A 23,461-nucleotide genomic window follows, 5' to 3' on the forward strand; every position below is an offset into this window, starting at 1 on the left:
GTATACTACATTTTTTCCTCATGATTTTCTTAATAACATTATCTTTTCTCTAGCTTACTTTATTCTAAGAATATGGCTTATAATATATATACAATAGGTTTAATCAGCCGTATATGTTATTGTTAAGGTTTCTGGTTAATAGTAGGATTTTGGTAGTTAATAATATTTATGGGGAGCCAAAGGTTATATGTGGATTTTTCAACTACGTGGGGTGTCAGCACCCCTAACACCCCTACCCCACTGCTCAAGGGCCAACTGTATAGAAAATCAATCTGTCATATTTCAGGATATTTATAAATTGTGATTATGTTATAAATTGTAAGGAGGAAGAAGCAGGAAACTTCTATAATACTCCTTTCAAGGTGTTTACTATCCCACATCTCTGGCCAAAGTGTTTTAGAGGGTAAGAGTCATAAAAATCTCCTTCCACACCTCTTCTTCAAGGTTACTGATTTTTAGTCCCTATCTCTGTTAGACTCTAACAGGTTTCCTGCTCTATCAGTTTGCTGTTTTGTACCTTCAGGTTCAGTGTATTTATACATTCAAAAAGTGGAGTCACCTTGACAAAAGGGACCACTGTCACAATGTCTGTCCACTTCACTAGAAGCCTGGACAAGAACACAGCTATCTTCTGGGATGCCTGGAACATCTGTGCTACGGAATTCCTTTTGCTGGAGGAGAGGTCAAAATCACACATCCAGGAGCTTTGCAATAGTTCCTGCTGTTGCCCATTTGTCTACCCACTCTTTGGAACTGAGAAGTCAATTAATCAAGCTATAAATAGTGTCTTCTGTCATCTTTAAGTATCAGACCTATACATACATAGGGTAGTCTAAGTAGAGTTATTTAATGAAAGGTAATCACTGACCAAAAATACCTCCTAATACTATCTAGAATCCACTGATTTGGGATTTGTTGAGTTAAAAAACAAACACAATCTTAGAAAGGTGAGAGGGAACCTTGCTATCAGGCTCTGTATTAGGAAAACAATCTGATTAACCTAATCCACGCAAAGGGAAAGGGGGTTTGATCTGGGGGAACAGAATAAGGGAGAACGTCAATGGATAGAAAATCTGTGAGGTCATTCTGGAACACTGTGTATTTCCAAGGAGAACTCCAGAGAGGATCAGAGAGAACTAAATAACAGAATGAGGGCACTAGGATCCTGAAAAGTAGCCAAGCCAAGAAGCAGAAAAAGCCATAGCTCAGAAGGTTTGGTGAATGAGTTCCAAAGGTTGTCTTTACCTTGAGTTATTGCCAAGGTCCTCATTTACTCCCAATAGTTCAACCCAGCTCTCACTTTCTGTGGGAGCATCCAAAACGAGGTGGAATGTACTGAAACCTGGGTGGGGAAGTGTGGCCAAATGAGGCTGGGAGTGATAGATGTGGAGCTAAAGCCAACAAAGAGAAGGTTTCAAAAATGGAGCCAAAAGAGCTGGAACCCAAAATGGGATCCAGTTCATTAGAATTATAGGTATTTGGGGACTTTTCTGTTTCCCATCCTGAGTTTTATTCAAATTGTTTATGCTGGAAATTCTGAGTATGCCTGGGTTAAAGAAATACGTAATCAGCAGCCACCATTCAGAATTCACCAAGCTCCAATAAAACTGTTTCACTTGAGTTCAGAAAATGAAAACTGCAATAAGGCAGAAATTTGCAGAAACACAAACAGTGAAAGTTAGTTTCCCCATAAACATTTCCAAAACAGATAGTTACACTAATTATTTTTCAAAAGTCCTTCATGCTCAGGGTAATAAATGTATTTGGAGGGAAAACAATCAACATACCACCTCCATCTGCAACCACCACTGCTCATTCCCTTCTCAAGAGATGTCCAGTCCTGGTGAAGACATGCCCTGAGAAGGTGTATTAGCCTCCTTTTCCCACAGAGCAAGTGACATGGTACTTCCAAGGTACACAAGCTCATCTGCTCGTCTCTGGTCTCCTCCCCTCAATTCAACAGCTTCTTAGTCTACTTTGGGCGTAACTATCTTCATGTGGATCTCTATCACTCTGCTTTCTTCTTTTTTTTTTTTTTTTTAAATGTATAAATCTATTTCTAATCCTCTCTTATGGTGGCAGAGGCTCTCTGGAGGTTAACCATTTACCTTTCAGACATCTGACTCTGCCAAGTTGGGATCGGTCTTTCTAATCTCACACTATTCCAAAGAGATATAGAAATGTTACTCCAGCTTTCTCATTATGTATTCAGAGGAAACACTACACTCTCCTATTCTAGCCACAGTGTACACAGCCTTTCCTCAGCTTAAATTAAGACCGAAGTTAGCAAAGGTTCCCTACTCTTTCTCCCCAACTGCATAGCTACTCTATCCAAGTCTGCTAACTGCTATAAAAATTTGGTAATGGCCCCAGAATGTGAAATACATGGTGGCACTGTCACACTTGCTAAAATCCTTGCTTCTTCTTCTGCATCGATTATTCTATAACCCAATATCTCCATTCTTTGTAACTCCTCTGCTTTCCATGCTGCAGTCTCCCCCTTATAGGTGGACAAGTCCCAGCGCCATTCTGCAGCCAACTATAAACCCTGCTCTAGATGCCACCATTCTTTTCAGTAGATGTTACCCTGTAATAAGCTCTAATGTTGCTCTCCTGACTATAGCACCATACGGCTCTAACAGCATCATCCAGTTACATCTGCACAAGTACCAAGTGCTTTCACATTCATTTTCCTCTTATCTGAGCTGCTCAACATCGCAGAGAGAAACCATTATTCCTGCCATTTTATAGATGAGGAAACTAAGATCCTGCAAGGATTAGGTGACTTATTCTGAACCAAGCAGATAATTTAAATGCTAGAGTCAAGACTTCTACTTCTGGGGGCACCTGGGTGGCTCAGTTGGTTAAGCGTCTGACTTTGGCTCAGGTCATGATCTCACGGTTTGTGAGTTTGAGCCCGGCGTCGGGCGGGCTCTGTGCTAACAGCTTAGAGCCTGGAGCCTGCTTCAGATTCTGTCTCTGTCTCTGCCCCTCCCCTGCTTGCTGTCTCTCTGTCTCTCTCTCAAATATAAAAGATAAAACATAAAAAAAATTTTTTAGAAGACTTCTACTTCTGACCCCAACTCTTTCCCCATGCACATTTCTGAGAATAAACTTAACTGCCAAGCAAGCCCCACATTTGGTGTAAGTCTAACAGGGGACGCTGCAAGCCCTGGGAGAGATTCCTGCCTCGGTCCCTTGGTCCATATCACAATTTTTACTCTATTTCCCACTCCTAGCACCAGCTCTTGACACACACTCATCCCCTTCCGAATTCCCTCAATCCTCTATCTGCCATGCTAACCAATTTCTTTTTTTGTTGTTCTGAATACAGCCTTGCCCCTTCTTCACTGATAACCCCTGTCAGGAGAAAGTAAGCAGTCTTCATCTCTTACCCAATGACTTACTCACATGCTTTGGCTCAGAAACCACAACCTCTTAACCATGAACTCTGTATAAGTGTACATTTGTTTATGGTCTGGGGTTCATGTTCTCTGTCCTTGCCCTCTCCCTCTCCCACCCTGTTTGAAGATATCCATTTTAGAGTGTAAGCTCTAGGTAAGCCAGTTGTAGGTACCACTCACAAAACATTGCCAATTATGATCTTTTTTAAAAAAAATAATAAATTGCTCCTGTCCTTGATCTGAAAAATGACAGAAACCAGTTGCCAAAACCGCTTAGAGCATTGTTTACTTCAATTCAGAGTTACTGAATAGGAATTAGCTTAAAAGAGCTGTAAAGGGAAAGACAAGGACACATTTGTTTACACGCAGTCCCAAAGGTATAAAATGAAATACTGAGTAATTTGTTATTAGCTTCTCATCAACAATAGTCCAGCTCTATTGCATAGCAAGGTCACCCCGGGTAAGAGAATCCTAGTTACCAGCATTCCCATTACAAAAAGGAGGCGCTCAGCTATTCCAAATGCATATGTGCTCTGGAAAAGCAACAGCTGGCTACATATTACTTACTGGCTTATCCTTGATGGTGGGGCTTGACACACACAGGTACAGTTTCCCGTCTTCTTCCAGGCAGGCATCTATCAACGCTTGCACTGAACTCTCCTCCTGGAACAGCAGAAAGGCATAGCCTTGGGAGGACAAAAACAAAAGGATAGAGGGAAAAATCAGTAAATTAAACTCAAAGAAAGTACCAAATAAAAATTTATCTGTTGTTTCACTTTGGCAGATTCTTACTAGAATCCAAGAATCTGAAATGGGACACAGGGAAGTAAAAGTCATTGAGACCCTCATATGCCGGGCATTGGATTAGGTACTCACTGACGCGGTCTCAATTCTTATAATTGCTCAGAGAAGCAAGTTCAGAACTCCTCTATGGAATTTCCATGAAATACAAGCATACCTAATTTTATTGAGCTTTACTTTATTGTGCTCTGCAGATACTGAGTTTTTTGTTTGTTTGTTTTACAAATTAAAGGCCTGTGGCAACCCTAAGTCAATTAAGTCTATGGAAGCCATTCTCCCAAAAGCATGTGCTTACTTTGTGTCACTGTGTCACATTTTGGTAATTCTCACAATATTTCAAACTTTTTCATCATTATTATTATATTGGTCATGGTGATCTGTGATCAGGGATCTTTGATTTATTATCATGATTGTTTTGGGGTGCCATCAACTGGGACCATAGAAGACGGAGAACTTTAATACTGTGTATATTCTGACTGCTCCACTGACCAGCCATTCCACTGTATCTCTCCCTTTCCTTGGGCTTCCCTGTTCCCTGAGACACAAACATAATTTCAATCCCCTGAAATCAGGCCAACTAATAAACCTATAGTTGCCTCGAAGTGAAAGGAAGGGTTGCACGTCTCTTACTTTAAATCAGCAACTAGAAATGATTCAGCACAGTGCAGAAGACATATTGAAAGATGAGAGGGGCCACAGGTTAGGCTCTTGAGCCAGTTAGCCAAGTTGCAGTGCAAAGGAAAAGTTCTTGAAGGAAATTACAAGTGCTACTCCAGTGAACACATGAATGATAAGAGCAAAACAGCTTTATGGTTGATATGAAGAAAGTTCTAGTGGTTTGGATGGAAGATCAGAGCAGCCACAACTTTCCCTTCAACCAAAGCCCCATCCAGAGCAAGGCCTTAACTCTCTACAATTCCATGAAGACTGAGAGAGGTGAGGAAGCTGCAGGAGAAAAGGTGGAAGCTAGCAGGGGTTGGTTCATGAGGTTTAAAGAAAGAAGCTGTCTCCATAACATAAAAGTGCAACGTAAAACAGCAAGTGCTGATGTAGAAGCTGCACAAGTTATCCAGAAGATCTAGCTAAGGTTAATTCACGAAGGGGGCTACACTAAAAAACAGGTTTTTCAATGTAGATGAAACAGTCTTCTATTGGAAGAAGATGCAATCTAGAACTTTCATAGCAAAGCTTCAATGCCAAGCTTCAAAGCTTCAAAGGACAGACTCACTCTCCTGTTAGGGGTTAATGCAGTTGGTGACTTTAAGTTGAAGTCAATACTCATTGACCATTCTGAAAATCCTACAGGCCTTAAGAATCATGCTAGATCTACTCTGCCTGTGCTCTATAATACAGGAACAATAAAGCCTAGTTCACAGCACATCTGTTTACAATATAGCTTATTGAAATGTTAGGCCCACTGTTGACCTACTGCTCAGAAAAACAGATTCCCTTCAAAATGTTACTGCCCATTGACAATGCACTTGGTCACCTAAGAGCGCTGATGGAAATGTAAAATGAAATGAATATTGTTTTCATGCCTGCTAACACAATGTCCATTCTGCAGCCCATGGATCAAGAAGCCATTTCAACTTTCAAGTCTTTTTTTTTTTTTTTAATGTTTGTTTATTTTTGAGAGAGAGACAGAGTGTGAGCAGGGGAGGGGCAGAGAGAGGGAGACACACAGCATCCAAAGCAGGCTCCAGGCTCTGAGCAGTCAGCCCAGAGCCCAATGTGGGGCTCGAATTCGTGAACCTTGAGATCATGACCTGAGCCGAAGTGGGACATTCAACCAACTGAGCCACCCAGGCACCCCCAACTTTCAAGTCTTATTATTATTTTTTTAAGTTTGTTCCTTTTTTGTTTGTTTTTGTTTATTTTTTTATTTTTGTTTTTGTTTTTGTTTTTTTTTAGTAATCTCTACACCCAATGTGGGGCTCAAACTCAACCCCAAGATCAAGAGTTACATGCGTCGCCAAATGAGTCAGCCAGGTGTGCTCCAAGTCTTATTATTTAAGAAATACATTTCATAAGGCTGTAGCTGCCAGCGATTCCTCTGATGGATCTGGGCAAAGCAAACTGAAAACCTTCTGGAAAGGATCCACCATTCTAGATGTGATTAAGAATATTCATGATCCATGGGAAGAGGTCAAAATATCACCATGACAGAAGTTTGGAAGAAGTTGAGCCCAACCCTTATGGATGACTTTGAGAGGCTGAGGACTTCAATGGAGGAAGTAACTGCAGACATGGTAGAAATAGCAAGAGAACTAGAAGTGAAGCCAGAAGATGTAACTAAATGGCTGTAATCTCATGATACAACCTTAACAGATGAGGAGTTGTTTCTCATGGGTGAACAACAACAACAAAAAAATGGTTTCTTGAGATGGAATCTATTTCTGGTAAAAATGCTGTGAAGATTGTGGAAATGATAACAAAAGATTTAGAATATTACATAAACTTAGCTGGTAAAAGCAGAGGCAGAGTTTGAGAGCACTGACCCCAATTTTGAAAGAAGCTTTACTGTGGGTAAAATGCTATCAAACAGTATTGTGTCCCACAGAGAAATAATTTGTTTTGGTGTGACAAAGTTGTCTTATTTTAAGAAATTTCCAAAGCCATACCAACCTTTAGCAACCACCACCCTGGTCTGTCAGAAGCCATGAACACTGAGTCAAGATTCTCCACCAAAAAAAAATTACAATTCACAGAAAGCTCAGATGATGGTTAGCATTTTTTTTTTTTTTTAGCAATAGTCATTTTTAATTAAGGTATGCAGATTTTTAGACACAATGCTATTGCACACTTAACAGACTACGGTATAAACATAACTTTTATATGTACTGAGATACTAAAAAATTCATTTCATTCACTTTATTGAAATATTTGCTTCATTGTGGTGGTCTGAAACTGAACCCACAATATCTGCATAGTATACCTATAGATCTGGTCCTCTTGAGAGCAGGCAGACTCATCACTGGCCTGAGCCACAACCACTAGTCAAAAAACAAGCATCACCTGCCCTCTAACTTCCATCAAGCTTTAGGTTTGACACATGCTACAACATGGAGGTACCTTGAAAATATTATGCCAAGTGAAAAGGTAGGCACAAATATCGTATGATTCCATTTATATAAAATGTCCAGAATAGGCAAATCTATGGAGACAAAAAATAGATTAATGGTTGTCTAGGACTAAAGGACTAGAGGGAATAGGTACAGGGTTTCTTTTGGGGATGATGAATATTTTCTAAGATTGATTGTGGTGATGGTGGCATAACTCTGTGAACATACGGAAAACCACTGAATTTTACAAGTTAAATGGGGGAACTATATGGGTGTGAATTATAGCCCAACAAAAGCTGCCTCCCCCAAAAGGCCCAATAATAACGTAGGGTTATTTAGGTGTTATATTTACATGTATATTTACATGTTTTTTCTGATGATGATGCTTTTTTTCTCCAAGGATACACTCCTATCTCATGACAGAGTATACAATAAACATGGATACTAGCTGCAGAACTTCCACAGAGACAGCCAGTTTGTTCACTTTGATTCAGTAAGATTTACTGAGCAACTATTACAAGTAGGATACAATCTATGGCTTATGAGAAAAGTGAGATGGAAGAGAGTAGGTTCCTACTGTCAAGAGACTTATGTGGTAGAAGAAACAGACATTTAGACAATTAACTATTTGCTACAAAGCTGAAGGAGATACGTGGGAACAAAAAGTGCCATGGTAGTCCAGAGGAGCAAGGACTCTGACTTGAGAGAATCAGCAAAGACTTCAAAGAGATCAACAGACGTTCAAGGGACCAATTCTAGCATCTGCTGCCATGCTGGCATTCATGAATGGCAGCTGAGCAAAGGCCCATCATGAGCTAGTCTAAGCTTGAGTATCCAACTATTTGGCCTCTCTGCAACCCCTCTAGCTTTGTTAAGTCTCTCAGCTGTCACCTCCACTCCCAGCCCTGCTGCTGATCTCAAAAAAAAAAAAAAAAAAAAAAAAAAAAAAAAAAAAAACAAACAGAACAAAACAAAACAAAAAAAACAAACCAAAACGAAACAAAAAAACCATCACCAATATGGTTCTACTCTGGTGCCAGAAAGGTGTAAATGGTAGAGAAGGATAAGAACTTCCAAATTCAGAAGATTCTCACACATCAAACAAAGATGTTAATCAACTGGCCTAGAAGCAAAGCTCTTGGGAGTCCCGGGCAGCACATAATGACAGTAGCAACAGATACTGAATAATGGGTACTTTTTAAAAATCTTTTTTCCCAATTCTTTGGGAAACTATACAAAGTATCCAAGCGAATACAGCACAAAAAGGTCAATCACTACCATCTAAGCAAACACAGAAGGAAACAGATCAACCACTACCTGGCACACCAAGAGTGGCCAATGCAACTGGCTGAAGCCAGCACACAGGGGACAGCACCAAGCCCATGGGAGTGGGTATGTAGATACAACAGGGAGGCTGCCTAAGTGATAGGACCCAGAGCTGTTTTCTGGGCTCTGCTCCCAGGCTAGATGGGTCAGAGGATTCAGCAGGTGGCTAGGCAAGAAAAATAAAACCTAACTGCAAACTAGAAAAAAATATCATTTCTTCATATCTTTTCTCTGTTGGAAACAGTATCAAACTATCACCAAGCCCCAAGGAATCTATTAAAAATTCAGTGTTTTCATTTAATGTGAGAACATTAATTCCACTTGCCAGAGTGAATATTAGAGATGAGTGGGTTAAAAAATGCAAATCATAAAGAGGAGGTCTCAGCATGTCCTCTCAAACCTCCTGGCTCACCATGTGAAATCCTGGTACAGATGGTCCACAAAGGTCCTAAGAGGCACACAGGCTATCTTGTTCTTGGAGAGGGCCCCATCTGTGTACATTATGCACAGGCATATCAAAAAGGCCTGGGGATGGGGCATGCTCACTGAGCTGAGGCGTTCTCCAGCTCCTTGCCACCAGAAGGCCACCAGGCTGACCGCATTTTTCTGGCACATCACTGTACACCCTCTGAAATTTTCCACATCAAATCCTGCACGGATCTCAACTTGGGCATCAGAGGAGAGGGAGTGTCTCCCCATAGCAGCTGAGTAGCTACCACAAAAGTGGGCAGATCTTCAGTCATGCCTCTCTCACAGCCATAAATGTCACCATTAGCATTAGAGTATAAACAATGAGGAGTTGCAAGTAAAAGCCTACCACAAATATTATTACTGAGAAAAATATCTACAAACAGCTTCTTTTCCTTTCCCAAACAGTGGCCCATAACATTTAACCAACTTCTTCAGGATAACTTTTATAGCAAGTCAGCTTTTATAATAAATCATCTCTACTCCCTCACCAGCAAGCTGCCACTGGCAGTAATGACAATACTCTCTTAGCATTACAAAGCGGTGTGACTCAAGTTCAACAATTTCCTTCAACCCTACTTCCTACCTTGGGCTTTCTAACCAAAACAAAATTCACCAGAGACATCCCAAATCACTCATGAACAGTACCTTCACCTACTAAAAACACCTTCTGACACCTCAAGGTCAACCAAACCCAGATGACAACAGAAATCAAGAGTATTAAAAACAAATCAGGAATGAAGAATCCTTCAAACATATTTCCCTTTTGATCTTCAGAAGTTTAAGGTCAAAGCAAACAAAGTAGAAAAAGATTCCTTCTAGAATAACAAGGTCAATGTGAGATGAAAATTAAATCAATTATTTGCGAAAAGTCAAATTCCACATGGTACTATGAAAAGAGTTCTGGACTAGGAGTCAGAAGGTCTGGATTTAGATCTAAGTCCTAACATTTACTAGCTGTGTGTAATAATAGCTAGCATTTATTGAGCATCTATTATGCACCAGGCACTATTCTGAGTGCGTTCTTTCATCATCACACACATCCTATAAGGTAGGCATTACTTTTAGTTGTTTTACAGTTAAAGAAATTGCACAGAGTGATTAAGCAAGTTGTTCAAAGTAACCTAGCAAGTGATGGAACCATGAACTTGAAAATCAACTTAAACTTTCTGAGTCTTGGCTGTTTTCTCTGTAAAGTGAAAAAAAAAAAATAAGTCTTTGTCCTCATTATCCTACAGAGATGTTGTAGGTTATGAAATAACACACATAAAGGTACTTTGTAAACCAGGTATTGTGCAAGTGTCAATATTTCTTTTTCCGCATTTTCAGTTATTTGTGTGATATGTAAAACTGAGTTTTGCATACAATCTCGTTATAAAAATTAGAGTTCAAATTAATGATATGCAGTTTCCACTGGGCATTTCCAAGTGTTTGGTGAATAAAGTGCAGTAATCTAGATACTAAAGAAAAACTTTAAAGCTATTTGAATAACAGGCTGAACATTACCATAAACAAATGATAAAAGTGACTGAATATTTTGCTTTCATATATCACTAGCCATCTCCACCAGGAGACAGAATTATCAGATGTGATATTATTTGCTGATTCTAATACATTCTTAAATTTTTTTTTTTTCAACGTTTATTTATTTTTGGGACAGAGAGAGACAGAGCATGAGCGGGGGAGGGGCAGAGAGAGAGGGAGACACAGAATCGGAAACAGGCTCCAGGCTCCGAGCCATCAGCCCAGAGCCCGACGCGGGGCTCGAACTCCGGGACTGCGAGATCGTGACCTGGCTGAAGTCGGACGCTTAACCGACTGCGCCACCCAGGCGCCCCATCTAATACATTCTTTAAATAAAAGACAGATTATCTGGGGCACCCGGGTGGCTCAGTTGGTTAAGTATCTGACTTTGGCTCAGGTCACGATCTCACGGTCGGTGGGTTTGAGCCCCATGTCAGGCTCTGTACTGACAGCTCAGAGCCTGGAGCCTGCTTCAGGTTCTGCATCTCCTTCTCGCTCTGCCCCTCCTCCACTCACACTCTTTCTCTCTCATAATAAACATTAAAAAAAATTTAAATAAAAGCCTATTATGCCTACAAATCAAGCTCCTCAAACTGTCACTGTTGGCAAGTTCTTCTATTAGTATGAAAGGTATATATATATATATATATATATATATATATATATATATAAAAAAGCTTGGAAAAAAATTATTAGCTCTCCTGTTCTCCCTTGCCCTCTGAGCCAGTAAGAGATAACAGGATCATAAAACTCAAGTTTCAGAAATGGCGGTCTTGTTTGCCACATACCTGAGGAGTGTGGCGGGGCTTCAGAGATGTTGTGAGCTATGGGAGGTCCTCAACTCAGAGCCAGTCTGTGGATGGAATTATGGGCTCCAAGGGAAGCAATAGGAATTCTTAGCACTATCAGCATCATGACTCTGGGTTGGGCAGAATGGATGGCAGGAAATTGCTTGCTTTCCCTTTCCCATTGGTGCCAAATAGGTTGAGGGAGGAAGGGTACAACAGTGAGAGATTTTTGGACAGGCCTGGACTGACCACACTACTCCAGGGTAAAGAGGAACAGGCAGGTATGGGGTTGTAGGGGGAGGGGGGACTCAATTGGGATTATTCCATTTTATTTGGCCAGGTTTTTGCAGGGTAAATTTAATTAAAAGATTATTTTTCTTTTAATACCTGAGAACACACTAAGTATAACAACCTCCAAAATGTTCTTGGCTACCTGTCAAAAACAATGCTTTCTGAGCTCTTAAATACATAATTTTTCATGTTATAATTTTTTATACTTGATCCCCATAACAATCACCACCAACTTCACCACCACAAATACCAGTTACTAAGTGCTTACAGTGCGCCAGGCACTTTGCTAATAATAAACACTTTACATCTGTCAGCTCTTTTCATCCTCACAGTTATTCTATGAGGTAAATACAGGTGTTATTATTATCATTTTACAGACAAGGAAACTGAAGCTCCAAGAGGTTAAGGGATACCTCAGAGATTAAAACCTAGAGATTAAATTTGGAATTAAAACCTACATCAGCTTTTGGAGTCCTCATTCTTAATCCATTATATTTTTTTTATCCATTTTTTTCATTGTCCATCTTTATCTATTATACTGTCTCACCTAAAAATGATGAGGCAAAAGTTTCAATATCATTAGCAAATAGGGACTGGCCTAGTTATTATATATTTATTGTTACCTTTGGTACAGTGATCATTTCACAGAAATGGTAGAAAGTAGCAGAAAGTGGTCACCTGTGCTTCAGTCCTAAAATATAAGGTCTATGCATATATATTTGCTCTAAATAAAGCCCACAAAACTATATTAAGAAGAACTGAAATGATGAACTTCAAAATCATCAGAAGCTTAGATTTAGTTTTATTTAGGTCAAATTGTCATATTTAATAAAGATGCTTATTGGCTTTCAATGTATTTTTAGGTTGTGTATTTAGAATGAAGGTACTTGAGGGAGTTAAAGAGCAGATCTCACTAAATTAAGTAAGATTTTAACAAAATGAATATCATCGTCCCAGTAATAATTGACTTAAGCAAGAATCATCAGTGGATTCTAAAACCACTGAGTGAATTTGGGAAGGGATACAAGATATTCAACATACTCTTAAAGTATCATTTTACAGATTATTCAGTATTTGCAAAGGGAGGGAAAGGCACTTTTATTTTTTTTCATTTTTTTTTTAACGTTTATTTATTTTTGGGACAGAGAGAGACAGAGCATGAACGGGGGAGGGGCAGAGAGAGAGGGAGACACAGAATCGGAAGCAGGCTCCAGGCTCTGAGCCATCAGCCCAGAGCCCGACACGGGGCTCGAACTCACGGACCGTGAGATCGTGACCTGAGCTGAAGTCGGACGCCCAACTGACTGAGCCACCCAGGCGCCCCGGAAAGGCACTTTTAAAATGGAGGAATCCTGGAGTGTCTGGGTGGCTGAGAGTTGAGTGTCCAACTCTTGATGTTGGCTCAAGTCATGATCCCAGGGACATGGGATCGAGCCCTGTGCTGGGGCTTGCATTGAGTGTAGAGCCTGCTTGAGATATTCTCTCTCTCTCTCTCTCTCTCTCTCTCTCTCTCTCAAAGAAAAAAGAAAAGAAAAGAAAAGAAAAGAAAAGAAAAGAAAAGAAAAGAAAAGAAATCTGGCAGACAACATCTTAACCAAGTGATCAAACTTAACATCACCAACAATAGGGCAAACTGACTTAACATGTACTCCTGTACTATGTCCTTCTTAGTGCAGCACATCATCTACATACTCTTCCTGCTGACAGTGTTTTACTTGAATCTCATTATGAGGAAACAATCAGATTAATTCCAAATTAAGTGACATTCTATAAAACATCTGACACTGACCCATCAAATGATACAGAAGATAAAAAGCTTAGGGAACTATCTAAATTAAAGGACAGTAGGAAGATATGACAACTAAATGTAAGACTGTATTTGGATGTTAAGACTAAATGTTTGAATCTTAGATAAAAAAAAACAGCTCTAAAGGACATTACTAGAACAATCTGGATATTTCTTGTTACAGGAGACACATGCAGAAGCACTTAGGAGTGAGAGGTCTTGATGTCTATAACTGAAAACTATACACACAGAAAGAGAAAAAAAGAGAAAGCAAATGTGGCAAAATGCTGACAACTGGTGAATCTAGAGGAAGCCTATATAGGTGTTTGTTGCATTATTCCTACGGTTTACAGCTTTTTTGTAGGCTTGAAATTTTTTAACATAAAAATTTGTAGGGAAAAAGTTAAAAATCACCAGGTCTTTCTAGGGAAGACAGTAATATAGTCTCCCATTCTCTAAAGAGCTGTTTGGGTGTTTTTAAAGACCCAACAGTTCTTAAAATCAACTAATGCTCTTAGTGATTTATGTTTCAAGTATCAACTGCAATGGAAAAACAATTTCAGCTTGTAGGGCAGTGCCCCAAACCACTGCTACATTCATAAAACAGCTGACCAAGGGACAGTCAGTTTCTGATTAAGTGAGATCAGTCCCAGAAGGAAAGATCCATGGTCTGAACAGACACACACACGCACACGCGCGCGCACACACACACACACACACACACACACACACACACACAGAATGAGAAAGAGATCTCTCCTTGCACAGAATCCAGGCTCCCTGATTTCTTGTGACCTTCTTAGACAGGCCTGAAGGGCACCTCTCCAGCCACAGCTGCCTGAGTTCAGACACTTTTTGCCACAGAAGTCTGTTCTAAACATTCTTACTAACCTTGGCAATCAGGTCAGAAGACTTACCTGGTTTGCCTCAGGCGTCTTTGTCTTTGGATTCAATTCAATAGAACCAAAAATATTTATGAGGTATAAGGCATGAAGCTAGGCAAGGAAGCTACAAAGACAAGCCAAGGAAGAACCCTGTCCTAGAAAATTCCAACCTATAAATAAATGACTAAGGAACACCATGAAATGTATTATGTTGGGGGTGTGTCTGTCCTACAGAACACTGATGAAAGACAAATGGAGCAGAGGTGTCCAAACATCAGGGAAAGCCATAGAACAAAGGCCACATATGAACTGGAGGATAATTAGTCTTCCTGGAAATAAGAGCATTCCAAGTTCAGGACAGTGCAGGCCAAGGCACACAAGGTCAAAGGGTTGGCTCATTTGGAAAACAGAGACTAGAGGTCATTAATTAGAGTACAGGATTGAGGGCACTGGGTGGGAAGAGCTGAAGCACCTCACCAACTCCCGGCCTGCTGCCTGGAGAACACTGTAGGTCTCTGAACTGGATTCCCTATTCATTTTCCCTCTTGGATGAAAACATCTGAATTCCAAAATTTACTGAACACTTACTATGTGCTCTAGGCACTTCAGAGGAATGCAGACATAAGCAAGACTTTGTTCTCAAGGAATTTATAAGCTAGTACAAGAAAGTCATGAAGAATAAATACATAGAGAACTCTAATCTAGGAACAATGCATTAAGGATTCTAAGAAGTATTTTTTTAAGTATTTGTAGAAGTTGGACTTCATAGAAAGAAGACATATCTTTCAGTGAAGAAGACCTGGATAGAGAAATCAGGGAAGTCTTTCTGTAGGTGGTAGCAGATCTTGATGGTATGACATAGTTGAAAAAATGGAGGACATTCCAAGGGAAGGAATTAGCCTAAGTTAAGATGTAGAAGGGCGCCTGGGTGGCTCAGTCTGTTGAGTGTCCGACTTTGGCTCAGGTCATGATCTCACAGTTTCTGGGTTCAAGCCCTGAATTGGACTCAGGCTCTGTGCTGACAGCTCAGAGCCTGGAGTCTGCTTCAGATTCTGTGTCTCCCTCTCTCTCTGCCCCTCCCCCACTAGTTCGTGTTCTCTCTCTCTCTCTCTCTCAGAAATCAATCAAAAAAAAAAGACATTGAAAAAAAAAAAAGATGTAGAGATGACTCTGCAGATACTGCCCAAGTCCTTGGATTCCTGAACATTTCCCGTGGATTCAGAACTAAACATATTTCTTTGACTATATTTACTATACAAGGCTGAAGCTCAAACATTTTGGTTCTAGCCTGTTTTGTGTTTTCTATTGCACTAGTAAATGTTTCTTTGTGGATTTCTGGCTTGGCAGGCAGGGATAGGGGCAGGTGGGAATGAACAAGAAAACAAGTTTGATGGGTAGAACCACCTAAGAGTTGAAAATTGGCAATCTACTTCCTATGTTCTTAGTAAAGTCCTGCAGTCCAGGGCAGTGACCTGGGGCATTTGGGCTTAAAACTTGCTCTGTTTACATAACCTCACATTTCCTACATAAAGAGGTCCTTGTGAAGTCTGCCGGTCTGTCAATTCTAGTCACAGTCAGTTCTAACAAGCACCTGACCATGAAAACAGAGACCAGACTGGGGATGTGGGAGGAAACTGGTCAAACTAGTCAGGTGGTTTTATTATTACTGAGCATTACATTTTTATCTGGGGGAAGGACACTAATATTATTTAACACCTATTAAGCCTAAGTACTGTGTCGGTGTGTATGTAGACTTCACATAATCCATTTAATAACCCAATGAGTATCATTCAGATGAGTAAACTGAGGCTCAGAGATTAAATAACTAGCTCAGTGTCATATAGCCAGTAACTACGGCCCACATCTGAGTCCACAAACCCCCAGCTCTTGACCCACTGCTTGTTACTCTCCCTCATTCAGCATCAGACAACTTTTAGTCTAGGCACTTCCCTATAGATGAAGCTTTGGCCCAACCCTACTTGCAGAGGGCTTGAACTTTGACAATCTAATTTCCCCTCCTCCGTGTACCTTAATAATCCTCTGGTGAGTTCCTGATGCTGCTGCCAATAGGTTTTCTCTTTGCCACCATTTCTCCTTCTCAAGACGGAAGACTTGAGTAAAGCCTCCGTTTTATTTTAAAAGACAACCCAAGTCTTTGTTCTCAGCTTTCAAATTTTTTTACCAGATCCTCTCAGTTTCCCATTCCAAACCTTTTCTTCTTTTTTTTTAAATTAATTTTTTTAACGTTTATTCATTTTCTTGAGAGACAGAGCGCGAGTGGGGGAGGGGCAGAGAGAGGGGAGACAAAGAATCTGAAGCAGGCTCCAGGCTGAGCTGTCAGCACAGATCTCGAGCCAGACGTGGAGCTTGAACCCAGGAACCATGAAATCATTACCTGAGCCGAAGTCTGACGCTTAACCAATGAGCCACCCAGGCGCCCCTCCAAACCTTTTCAACTAACCTATCCTCTCTTGGTCTCACTTGCTCATCCAATTCCTGTCAACAAGTTCTGTCCCAATCTACAGCCTTTGCTAAAACATTCACTCAGCCTCAGCCTGTCAACTTCGTGCCTTCCATTTCAGTCCCTGAGAGCTACTCTCTTCCAAACAAAGTTCTCATCAGGGGTGTTTTTGGCTTCTCTGAGCTCAACAAGCATCTCCCCGTGCGCCCCGCCCCTTTCATAGCACCTCTGCCTGGACTTGGCACAACAGATACTGTTTGTGACAGAGCACAAGATGGTTCTGTTATTTATATGGCTGCTCAGGCTTTGTCTCCTTACGCAGCGGGGGAGGGGCAGAGAAAGGGAGATAGAGAATCTGAAGCAGGCTCTAGGCTCTGAGTTGTCAGCACAGAGCCTGATGCAGGGCTCGAACTCATGAGCCATGAGATCATGACCTGAGCCGAAGTCGATGTTTTACCGGCTGAGCCACCCAGGTTCCCCTGCCTACTCCTTTCTGTACAGTCCTTCAAACTATAACTGCTTTGAAATCAAAGACTCTTACTATTCACCTTCAATACAATGCAGAAGAGATAGGTGTTTAATAAAACAGTTTAAACTGAGGGTGGGCTAAGATTTTAAAAGCAATAATAGGATACTGCCCCTTGTCTAAACAGGACAAAACAAAACAAAAAGCCCACTCTTGCTGCCCTGCAGTACAGTTTCCACGATTTTATAAGAAAATCCTTCCTGAGAATGAAATTCAATCAATTAAATATTAAAATACGGAATTCACTAAAGAGTATGAGTATTATAAGCTAGGATCTGCTTAAAAAAAAAAAAGCAAAGTATTACTCAAAAGCTTACAAACTGCAAAAGGTTAAGTGCAGGCTAAAACCCTTTCGTTTCCTAACTTGGATCAGTTTATATAACTCAGAAGATGGAAAAACTTGGAATACGGGCCTAAAACAACACTGACTTATTTCCATTCAAGTTATACTACAAGGGAAAAAAATGTGAAGTTTGAAAACTTTCCTTTCCAAAGCCAGATTCAGATAAACTGAAGGAAAAAGAAATACATGCCATGAATCCAGCCTATACAGCTTCACAATGATTTATTTTTGTCCATTTAAAGTAGAGTCTTCTTTCCTGTTCTTCAAACAGTATCTCTCTTTAGCTGGCTGCAGAAAAGCTAATCTGAAACCCATGTGGCCTGGCTTGTGCCAGGTCCACAAACCACGCTGGTATTGTATACCCTTCCATTACTGCATGACCTGGTCCCTAGGTCAAGCCAGCCTGGCCAGTGCAGAAGAAATACATGATGATCACCAGAAAAAACAGCCACTCAGAAGTACACACTTTATTCAAGGTGGGCAGGAATCAGCAGATTGAAAGGTATGTGTCATTCTTGCATAAATCTGCATGCCTGTTACTGTTCCCCTTCACCCTGCTGTGCACCTGAATCCTGTGTTCCTGGACTGCCAGAACTGAAACTGGCTGCCCAGCTGGGCTGGGACAGCCTCCTGCACTCCACTGCCAGCATCACCAACTTGTGAACACAGTTTTAGAGCCACGTGGCTAATCTCCTGTCCAACATCTGCAGCTGGCTGCTGTCCTCACCTTTGTCCCAGAAGTCTCTGTAAACAGTGGTACTGCAGCTGTACTCACTGCCCAGGAGATGCCAGCTCTTCTCCCTGGCCCCAGTCCCACTGCAAGAGGTGAGACTACTAGTGTTATCAAGAGCAGCTGCTTAGTAGTATAAAACGAAGGGTAGAAGGCTCAGGGTGGGCAGACAATTTTTTGTGGCTCTAGTGACAGCAACTTTGGACATGGGCTATTCTCCCAGGAAGAGCCTTTTATCATCATAAAATCTTTTCATGCCCAACTTATCTTCCTAGCAGTCACGTTCACGGAAGCAGAACTAAGCGGTTTCTTTATTAAGCAGTCAAGGACTCTATGGCCAGTGTCTTTAGGATGGCCTATCTCACACCTAGGTGTTAAAAAATGAACTGGGCCAATCAGATTCCCTCTTTCTGGAATTCTACTAGAAATATAAAAACAGTTTTCCCACTGGAAGTACAATCTGAGACGAGCACACATGCAGAGAAAAGCTGAGTCATGATAATGGCAGAATATGAACAACGAAGAATTAATAGCTCCCACTGTTTGACTCCCTAGAATGACACCTCCATGATACCTGGTTCTAGCACAGCTTCTATTCTGCAGCTTTCACCACATCCCTAATTTGACGTAGTACAAGAGAACCTCTGACCTTTGTAGTCAAAGAACTCAATTACAAAGCAGTGCACCTATGTGCAGTAATGGTGTCGCATCACCCAAGAGGCAGACTCCCATGGTTAAGCTATATGGGATGTAATCCTATGCTTCCAGCTACAGCATCAGCCTAAACCAGATCTTGGAAATACCATTATGTGAGTGTGACCAACAGAACAGAAGAATTCACGAAAAAGCCAAGCAGCACTTTCATTTTTAAATAGCTGTGAAACTATTTCATGGGTCATACAACTTACGTTGCTAATTTTTATATAAAATCCAGTCTTGTAAATAACAGCATACTTTATCAACTATGTTTAAATCTTAGAATTTATAAAGTCCAAGTTTAAACCAATGTTCCTTTCCCACACATGATACATACTAGTCAAACAAATAAAAACTATTTCCTTTATAATTCACCAGATAAAACAGCATGAATTATTGGTCTGCTAGGTCCAAGCCTGTCTGATAACAGCTGTGCGCTCTTAGGAAAAGACACCTCACCTCTTCGAATCTCATTTTAAAATGAAGATTGTATTAAAATGATCTTTAGGGAACTTCCCAGCTCTAAAAGGTGATAGACTTCTGCTCTAGTACTCTAGGAGTGAACTCATCATTTGCAAAGATAAAATTCATTCATTTAACAAATATCTAAGGGCCAGCTACTGAGGCAGGTATGCAAGGTACTGGGCATAGAGCAGTGAACAAAACATAAAAACACCTTACTCTCATAAAAATTACATTCTGATCCAGAAAACAGACAGAAAAACACATAAGTTTTCTAGGTCATGATAAGCACTTTGAAGAAAAATAAAATGAAGTAAAAAATAAATAAAATGAAGCTAAGAGGGAAAGAGAGCAAGAAGATAGAAGATAGAATATAAAAAGACTTCTATTTTAGATAAGGAAATCAGGAAAGATATTTCTGTTAAGGTGACATTTGAGTAGAAGTCTGTCTAAGGGAAGAGGTCAATAGCCCATTCAGAAATCTGGGAAAAGACAGTTTCAGACAGAAGAAAGTACTAAAGCCCTGAGGGACCTGAGTGGGCCTCAAGGAACAGCAAAGAAGTCAGTGTAGTCAGAGTGGGTAAGGGAGAGAACCATAGATAATGACCAAGATTCAACAGATGAGACCTGAGAGGAAAGGTTTAAATGCTTCCAATAGAAAGAAGATTCATACCAATGTGGTTTCTGGCTTCTGCAGGAGTCCATTATATTCCAAACATATAGGCAAAAGGCAAGTCCACAACTGTAATGTACCATCTATCTAACTTAGAAGTAAGCAAAAGTGGGGCTGCAGATGTCCAAATTAGTATAAACTACATAGGGAAATTTGCTTTGGGAAGCCATGTGATATGGAATCTGGAGTCATTAAGATTTTCATTTCTTTAACTCCAGTTAAGCTTCGGCAAATCTATCCTAAAGAAAACACTATGAAAGAAAAAGCCACATACAAGGACATATTAACAGGAGCATTATTTATAATAGCCTAAATGACCAATAAGCAAGTAAATTATGGTATAACAATAGGTAAGGCAGGCTCTTGAAAAATATGAAAATTATGTAGTAACATAGCAGGGAAGAAGGAGGATAGAAAACTGTATCTTTGCTACAATTACACCCCCCCCCCACACCCACAAAAAAGGATATGTATGAATAGAGAGAGACTGGAAGGAAACAAAAAATGATGGCGGTTGGTTCTGTTGGGGAAGCAGGATTATTCTTACTTATAAAGGTAACACTTGTTCAGTACAAACTAGATTGCTTTGCTGTGGTTTTCCTACTTCATTATAATGTATACTAAGACCTAGAATTAAGATAACAATAGAAATTCCTATGATCATGTACTTGACAAGAGGCCCACGCTTATTTCTATTCCATGGAGGTCTTCTTAGTAACCCTGCAATAGCTAATGATGCTGATGTTCTTTCTTGAAGCTTCTTTCCTTCGCCTCCATGGCCACAGACATACTCCTAGTACTTCATTCACCCAGGTCTCTCCTGATGTGTTCTCTTCTTCCTTCTGGTTCCTAACAACATTTACCTATTATCTGTTTTAATCTTCTCCCTCCTCTCCAAAAAGATGACTCTCAAGAGATGTGTGCCCCCAGTGCCAGTCTCTTTCCCCAAACTATGTAACTGCAATCTCACTGCCCACTAGTAATTTCCTCTCAGATCAGATGTGAGGACATACCAAACTCTATGTGTCTTTAGTCAAATCATCACCACACCAAACTAGTTTTCTCTCAATTGACTCCCCTACATTCAAGAGAACTATAACGCCCCCATTCAGTGGAAGAAATTTTAACACAACCCTAACATCAAGTTTGCCACCATCCTGATCACTCCCACCGGTCTCTTACTGCCACCAATCCAGTAATACCTCCATGCTAATATCTTGGGTCTTTGTGGTCCTTATTACTTCTTATAAGCTAGATTACAGGAAATTCCTAAATAGTTTTTCTGACCCTGGCTAAACACTAAAACCGAAGAAAAATATCCCAACCTCTCCCTTGTTTTAAAAAAAAAAAAAGACTTCAATATCTGGGTAAGATGAAAGTATTCTACGTGCATTTTCTTATTTAATCCTCAAAACAGAATTAGATACTATTATTATTTCCATTTTGTAGGGTTTTTTTTAAAAATAGAGAATTAGGAAAATAACCAGCCCAGACACATATATGGCAAGTAGGCGAACAGGAATCCAACGCAGGCAGCTTGCTCCAGAGCCTGTATTCTTCATCACTGGTTACTCAGTCTAAGTCCTAAGCTTGGCAGTCAAGCTACCACATAATCCTGCCTTAATTAAGCCTGCTGCCTACCTCTGGGCTGTCCTTATTCCCAAATGAGAATAGTAGAGTGCAATATTTAAGAGCGCTGGGCTCTGAGGCTAACCTGTTGTCACTTAACGCATGACCATGGACAAACTGCCCTCTTCTAAATCTGTTTCTTCTTCTATATAAAATGGGAACACTAAGGTGCCTACCTTGTGCAGTTGGGAAGATTAAATATAATTTAGAAAATTGTAACCCAATGCCTTGCTCATAGCAAGCCCTTAGTAAAGGTTTGCCATCCTAATCACCATAATTCCAGCCCCCTGCAATTCCTGCCTATTCTTTTCCTGCCTAGTTTTGAAGATCAAGGTCTTGTACAGCCCACAGCAATCTGCTTCTCTTCTGGATGCAGAGAGTATTTTTTGCTCACTTGTCATTAACCATACATTGATCTGTATTTAAAAAAAATTACAGTATCATTCATAATATCTACTGTATGCAGAGAATGCTTTAGTCACTCCACATGGACTTACGTACTCATTTTAATCCCCATCATGACCTTCTGAAATAGGTACTATCATTATCCCCCTTTTACCAAGTGACGAAACTAAGGCACAGAAAGGTTAAACAGCATGCCTATGGGTCGTACAACTAATATGTAGAGGAGTCCCACAAATCTAGTTCTAGAATCCATGTTCTTTACCATGACTTAATATTTCATATCCGTTGTTTCCATGTTTCCTCCAGGAAACTGCAATCTTCTCTAGATCCCCCATAAGGCCAAATATAGACTCTTCCGCAGATTGACAAGCAACAAATATTTGATGGATTGATATTCCCAATGCTGCATAATCATGTGCATCAGGACCTAAGCCCTCTGTTTGCATTTATTTTGTTCTTTTGCCATTCTTTTTCAATAACTGTCTTCAAATTACCTGTAGGCAAGCTATTATAAACATAAATGTCATTTATTACAATTCTGTATGAATGTGGGATTTGGTTCACGCCCTAAGATATGGAAGAACCTCTCTTTCCAGACTTCACAATTTCAACTTTGCTAATGCAGACCTAAAAAGTATGCAAAGATGATCTCAGAAAACTTTTCCTCAATAATTTGACTAGCGTTGATTTCTTTTCATCATCAAGAACTAAATGTAGAAAACACAAAGCAAGATTTTACTTCCATTTTATCAATAGCTATTTGAAAGTACTTTAAACTGATATTTCAATTCCATTCTTCCTCCACCCCAAAGACAAACACCACACAAATGCCTTCGTGTCCGCTCTCTGTGGGGATGAAGTCAATTTAGGGAAGAAAAATAAGTCCTTCTGTTTTGAGGCTCTTTCTTTTACATCATTTTCTCTTTTTTAACACTCCAACCACACTTCGTTTATTCAAAGGTACTAAAGCCCTTTCATACTCAGTCTTTCCCATATGGTACTCTTCCACTCGGGAAACGGCTTCCCTAACTTTGTGACTAAGTACTCAATTTTCAGATCTGTTTAGCTGTCATCTTCTCAGAGAAGCTTTCTCTACATCCCTCCTCTAAATTGAGGCCCACTTTTTAGAGTCACTGTACTCTTTATTTTTCCTTTACAGAACTATTACAGTTTATAATTGTGTTTATTTTTGTAATTAGTTG

General features: G+C 40.2%; 1 protein-coding gene across 11 annotated transcripts in view; it reads right to left on the reverse strand.

The window, feature by feature from the left end:
* The window catches only part of CPEB3 (cytoplasmic polyadenylation element binding protein 3), a 197,144-nt gene that overhangs the window by 51,173 nt on the left and 122,510 nt on the right, over nucleotides 1-23,461 (reverse strand). For all 11 annotated transcript variants that reach the window (XM_043596981.1, XM_043596972.1, XM_043596983.1 and 8 more), the window contains one exon: nucleotides 3,972-4,090. In XM_043596981.1, the coding sequence (XP_043452916.1) occupies nucleotides 3,972-4,090 (119 nt within the window). The remainder of the gene's footprint in view (nucleotides 1-3,971; nucleotides 4,091-23,461) is intronic.

This window comes from Prionailurus bengalensis, chromosome D2, assembly GCF_016509475.1.
Source record: "Prionailurus bengalensis isolate Pbe53 chromosome D2, Fcat_Pben_1.1_paternal_pri, whole genome shotgun sequence".
In the NCBI taxonomy this organism is placed as follows: Eukaryota; Metazoa; Chordata; class Mammalia; order Carnivora; family Felidae; genus Prionailurus; species Prionailurus bengalensis.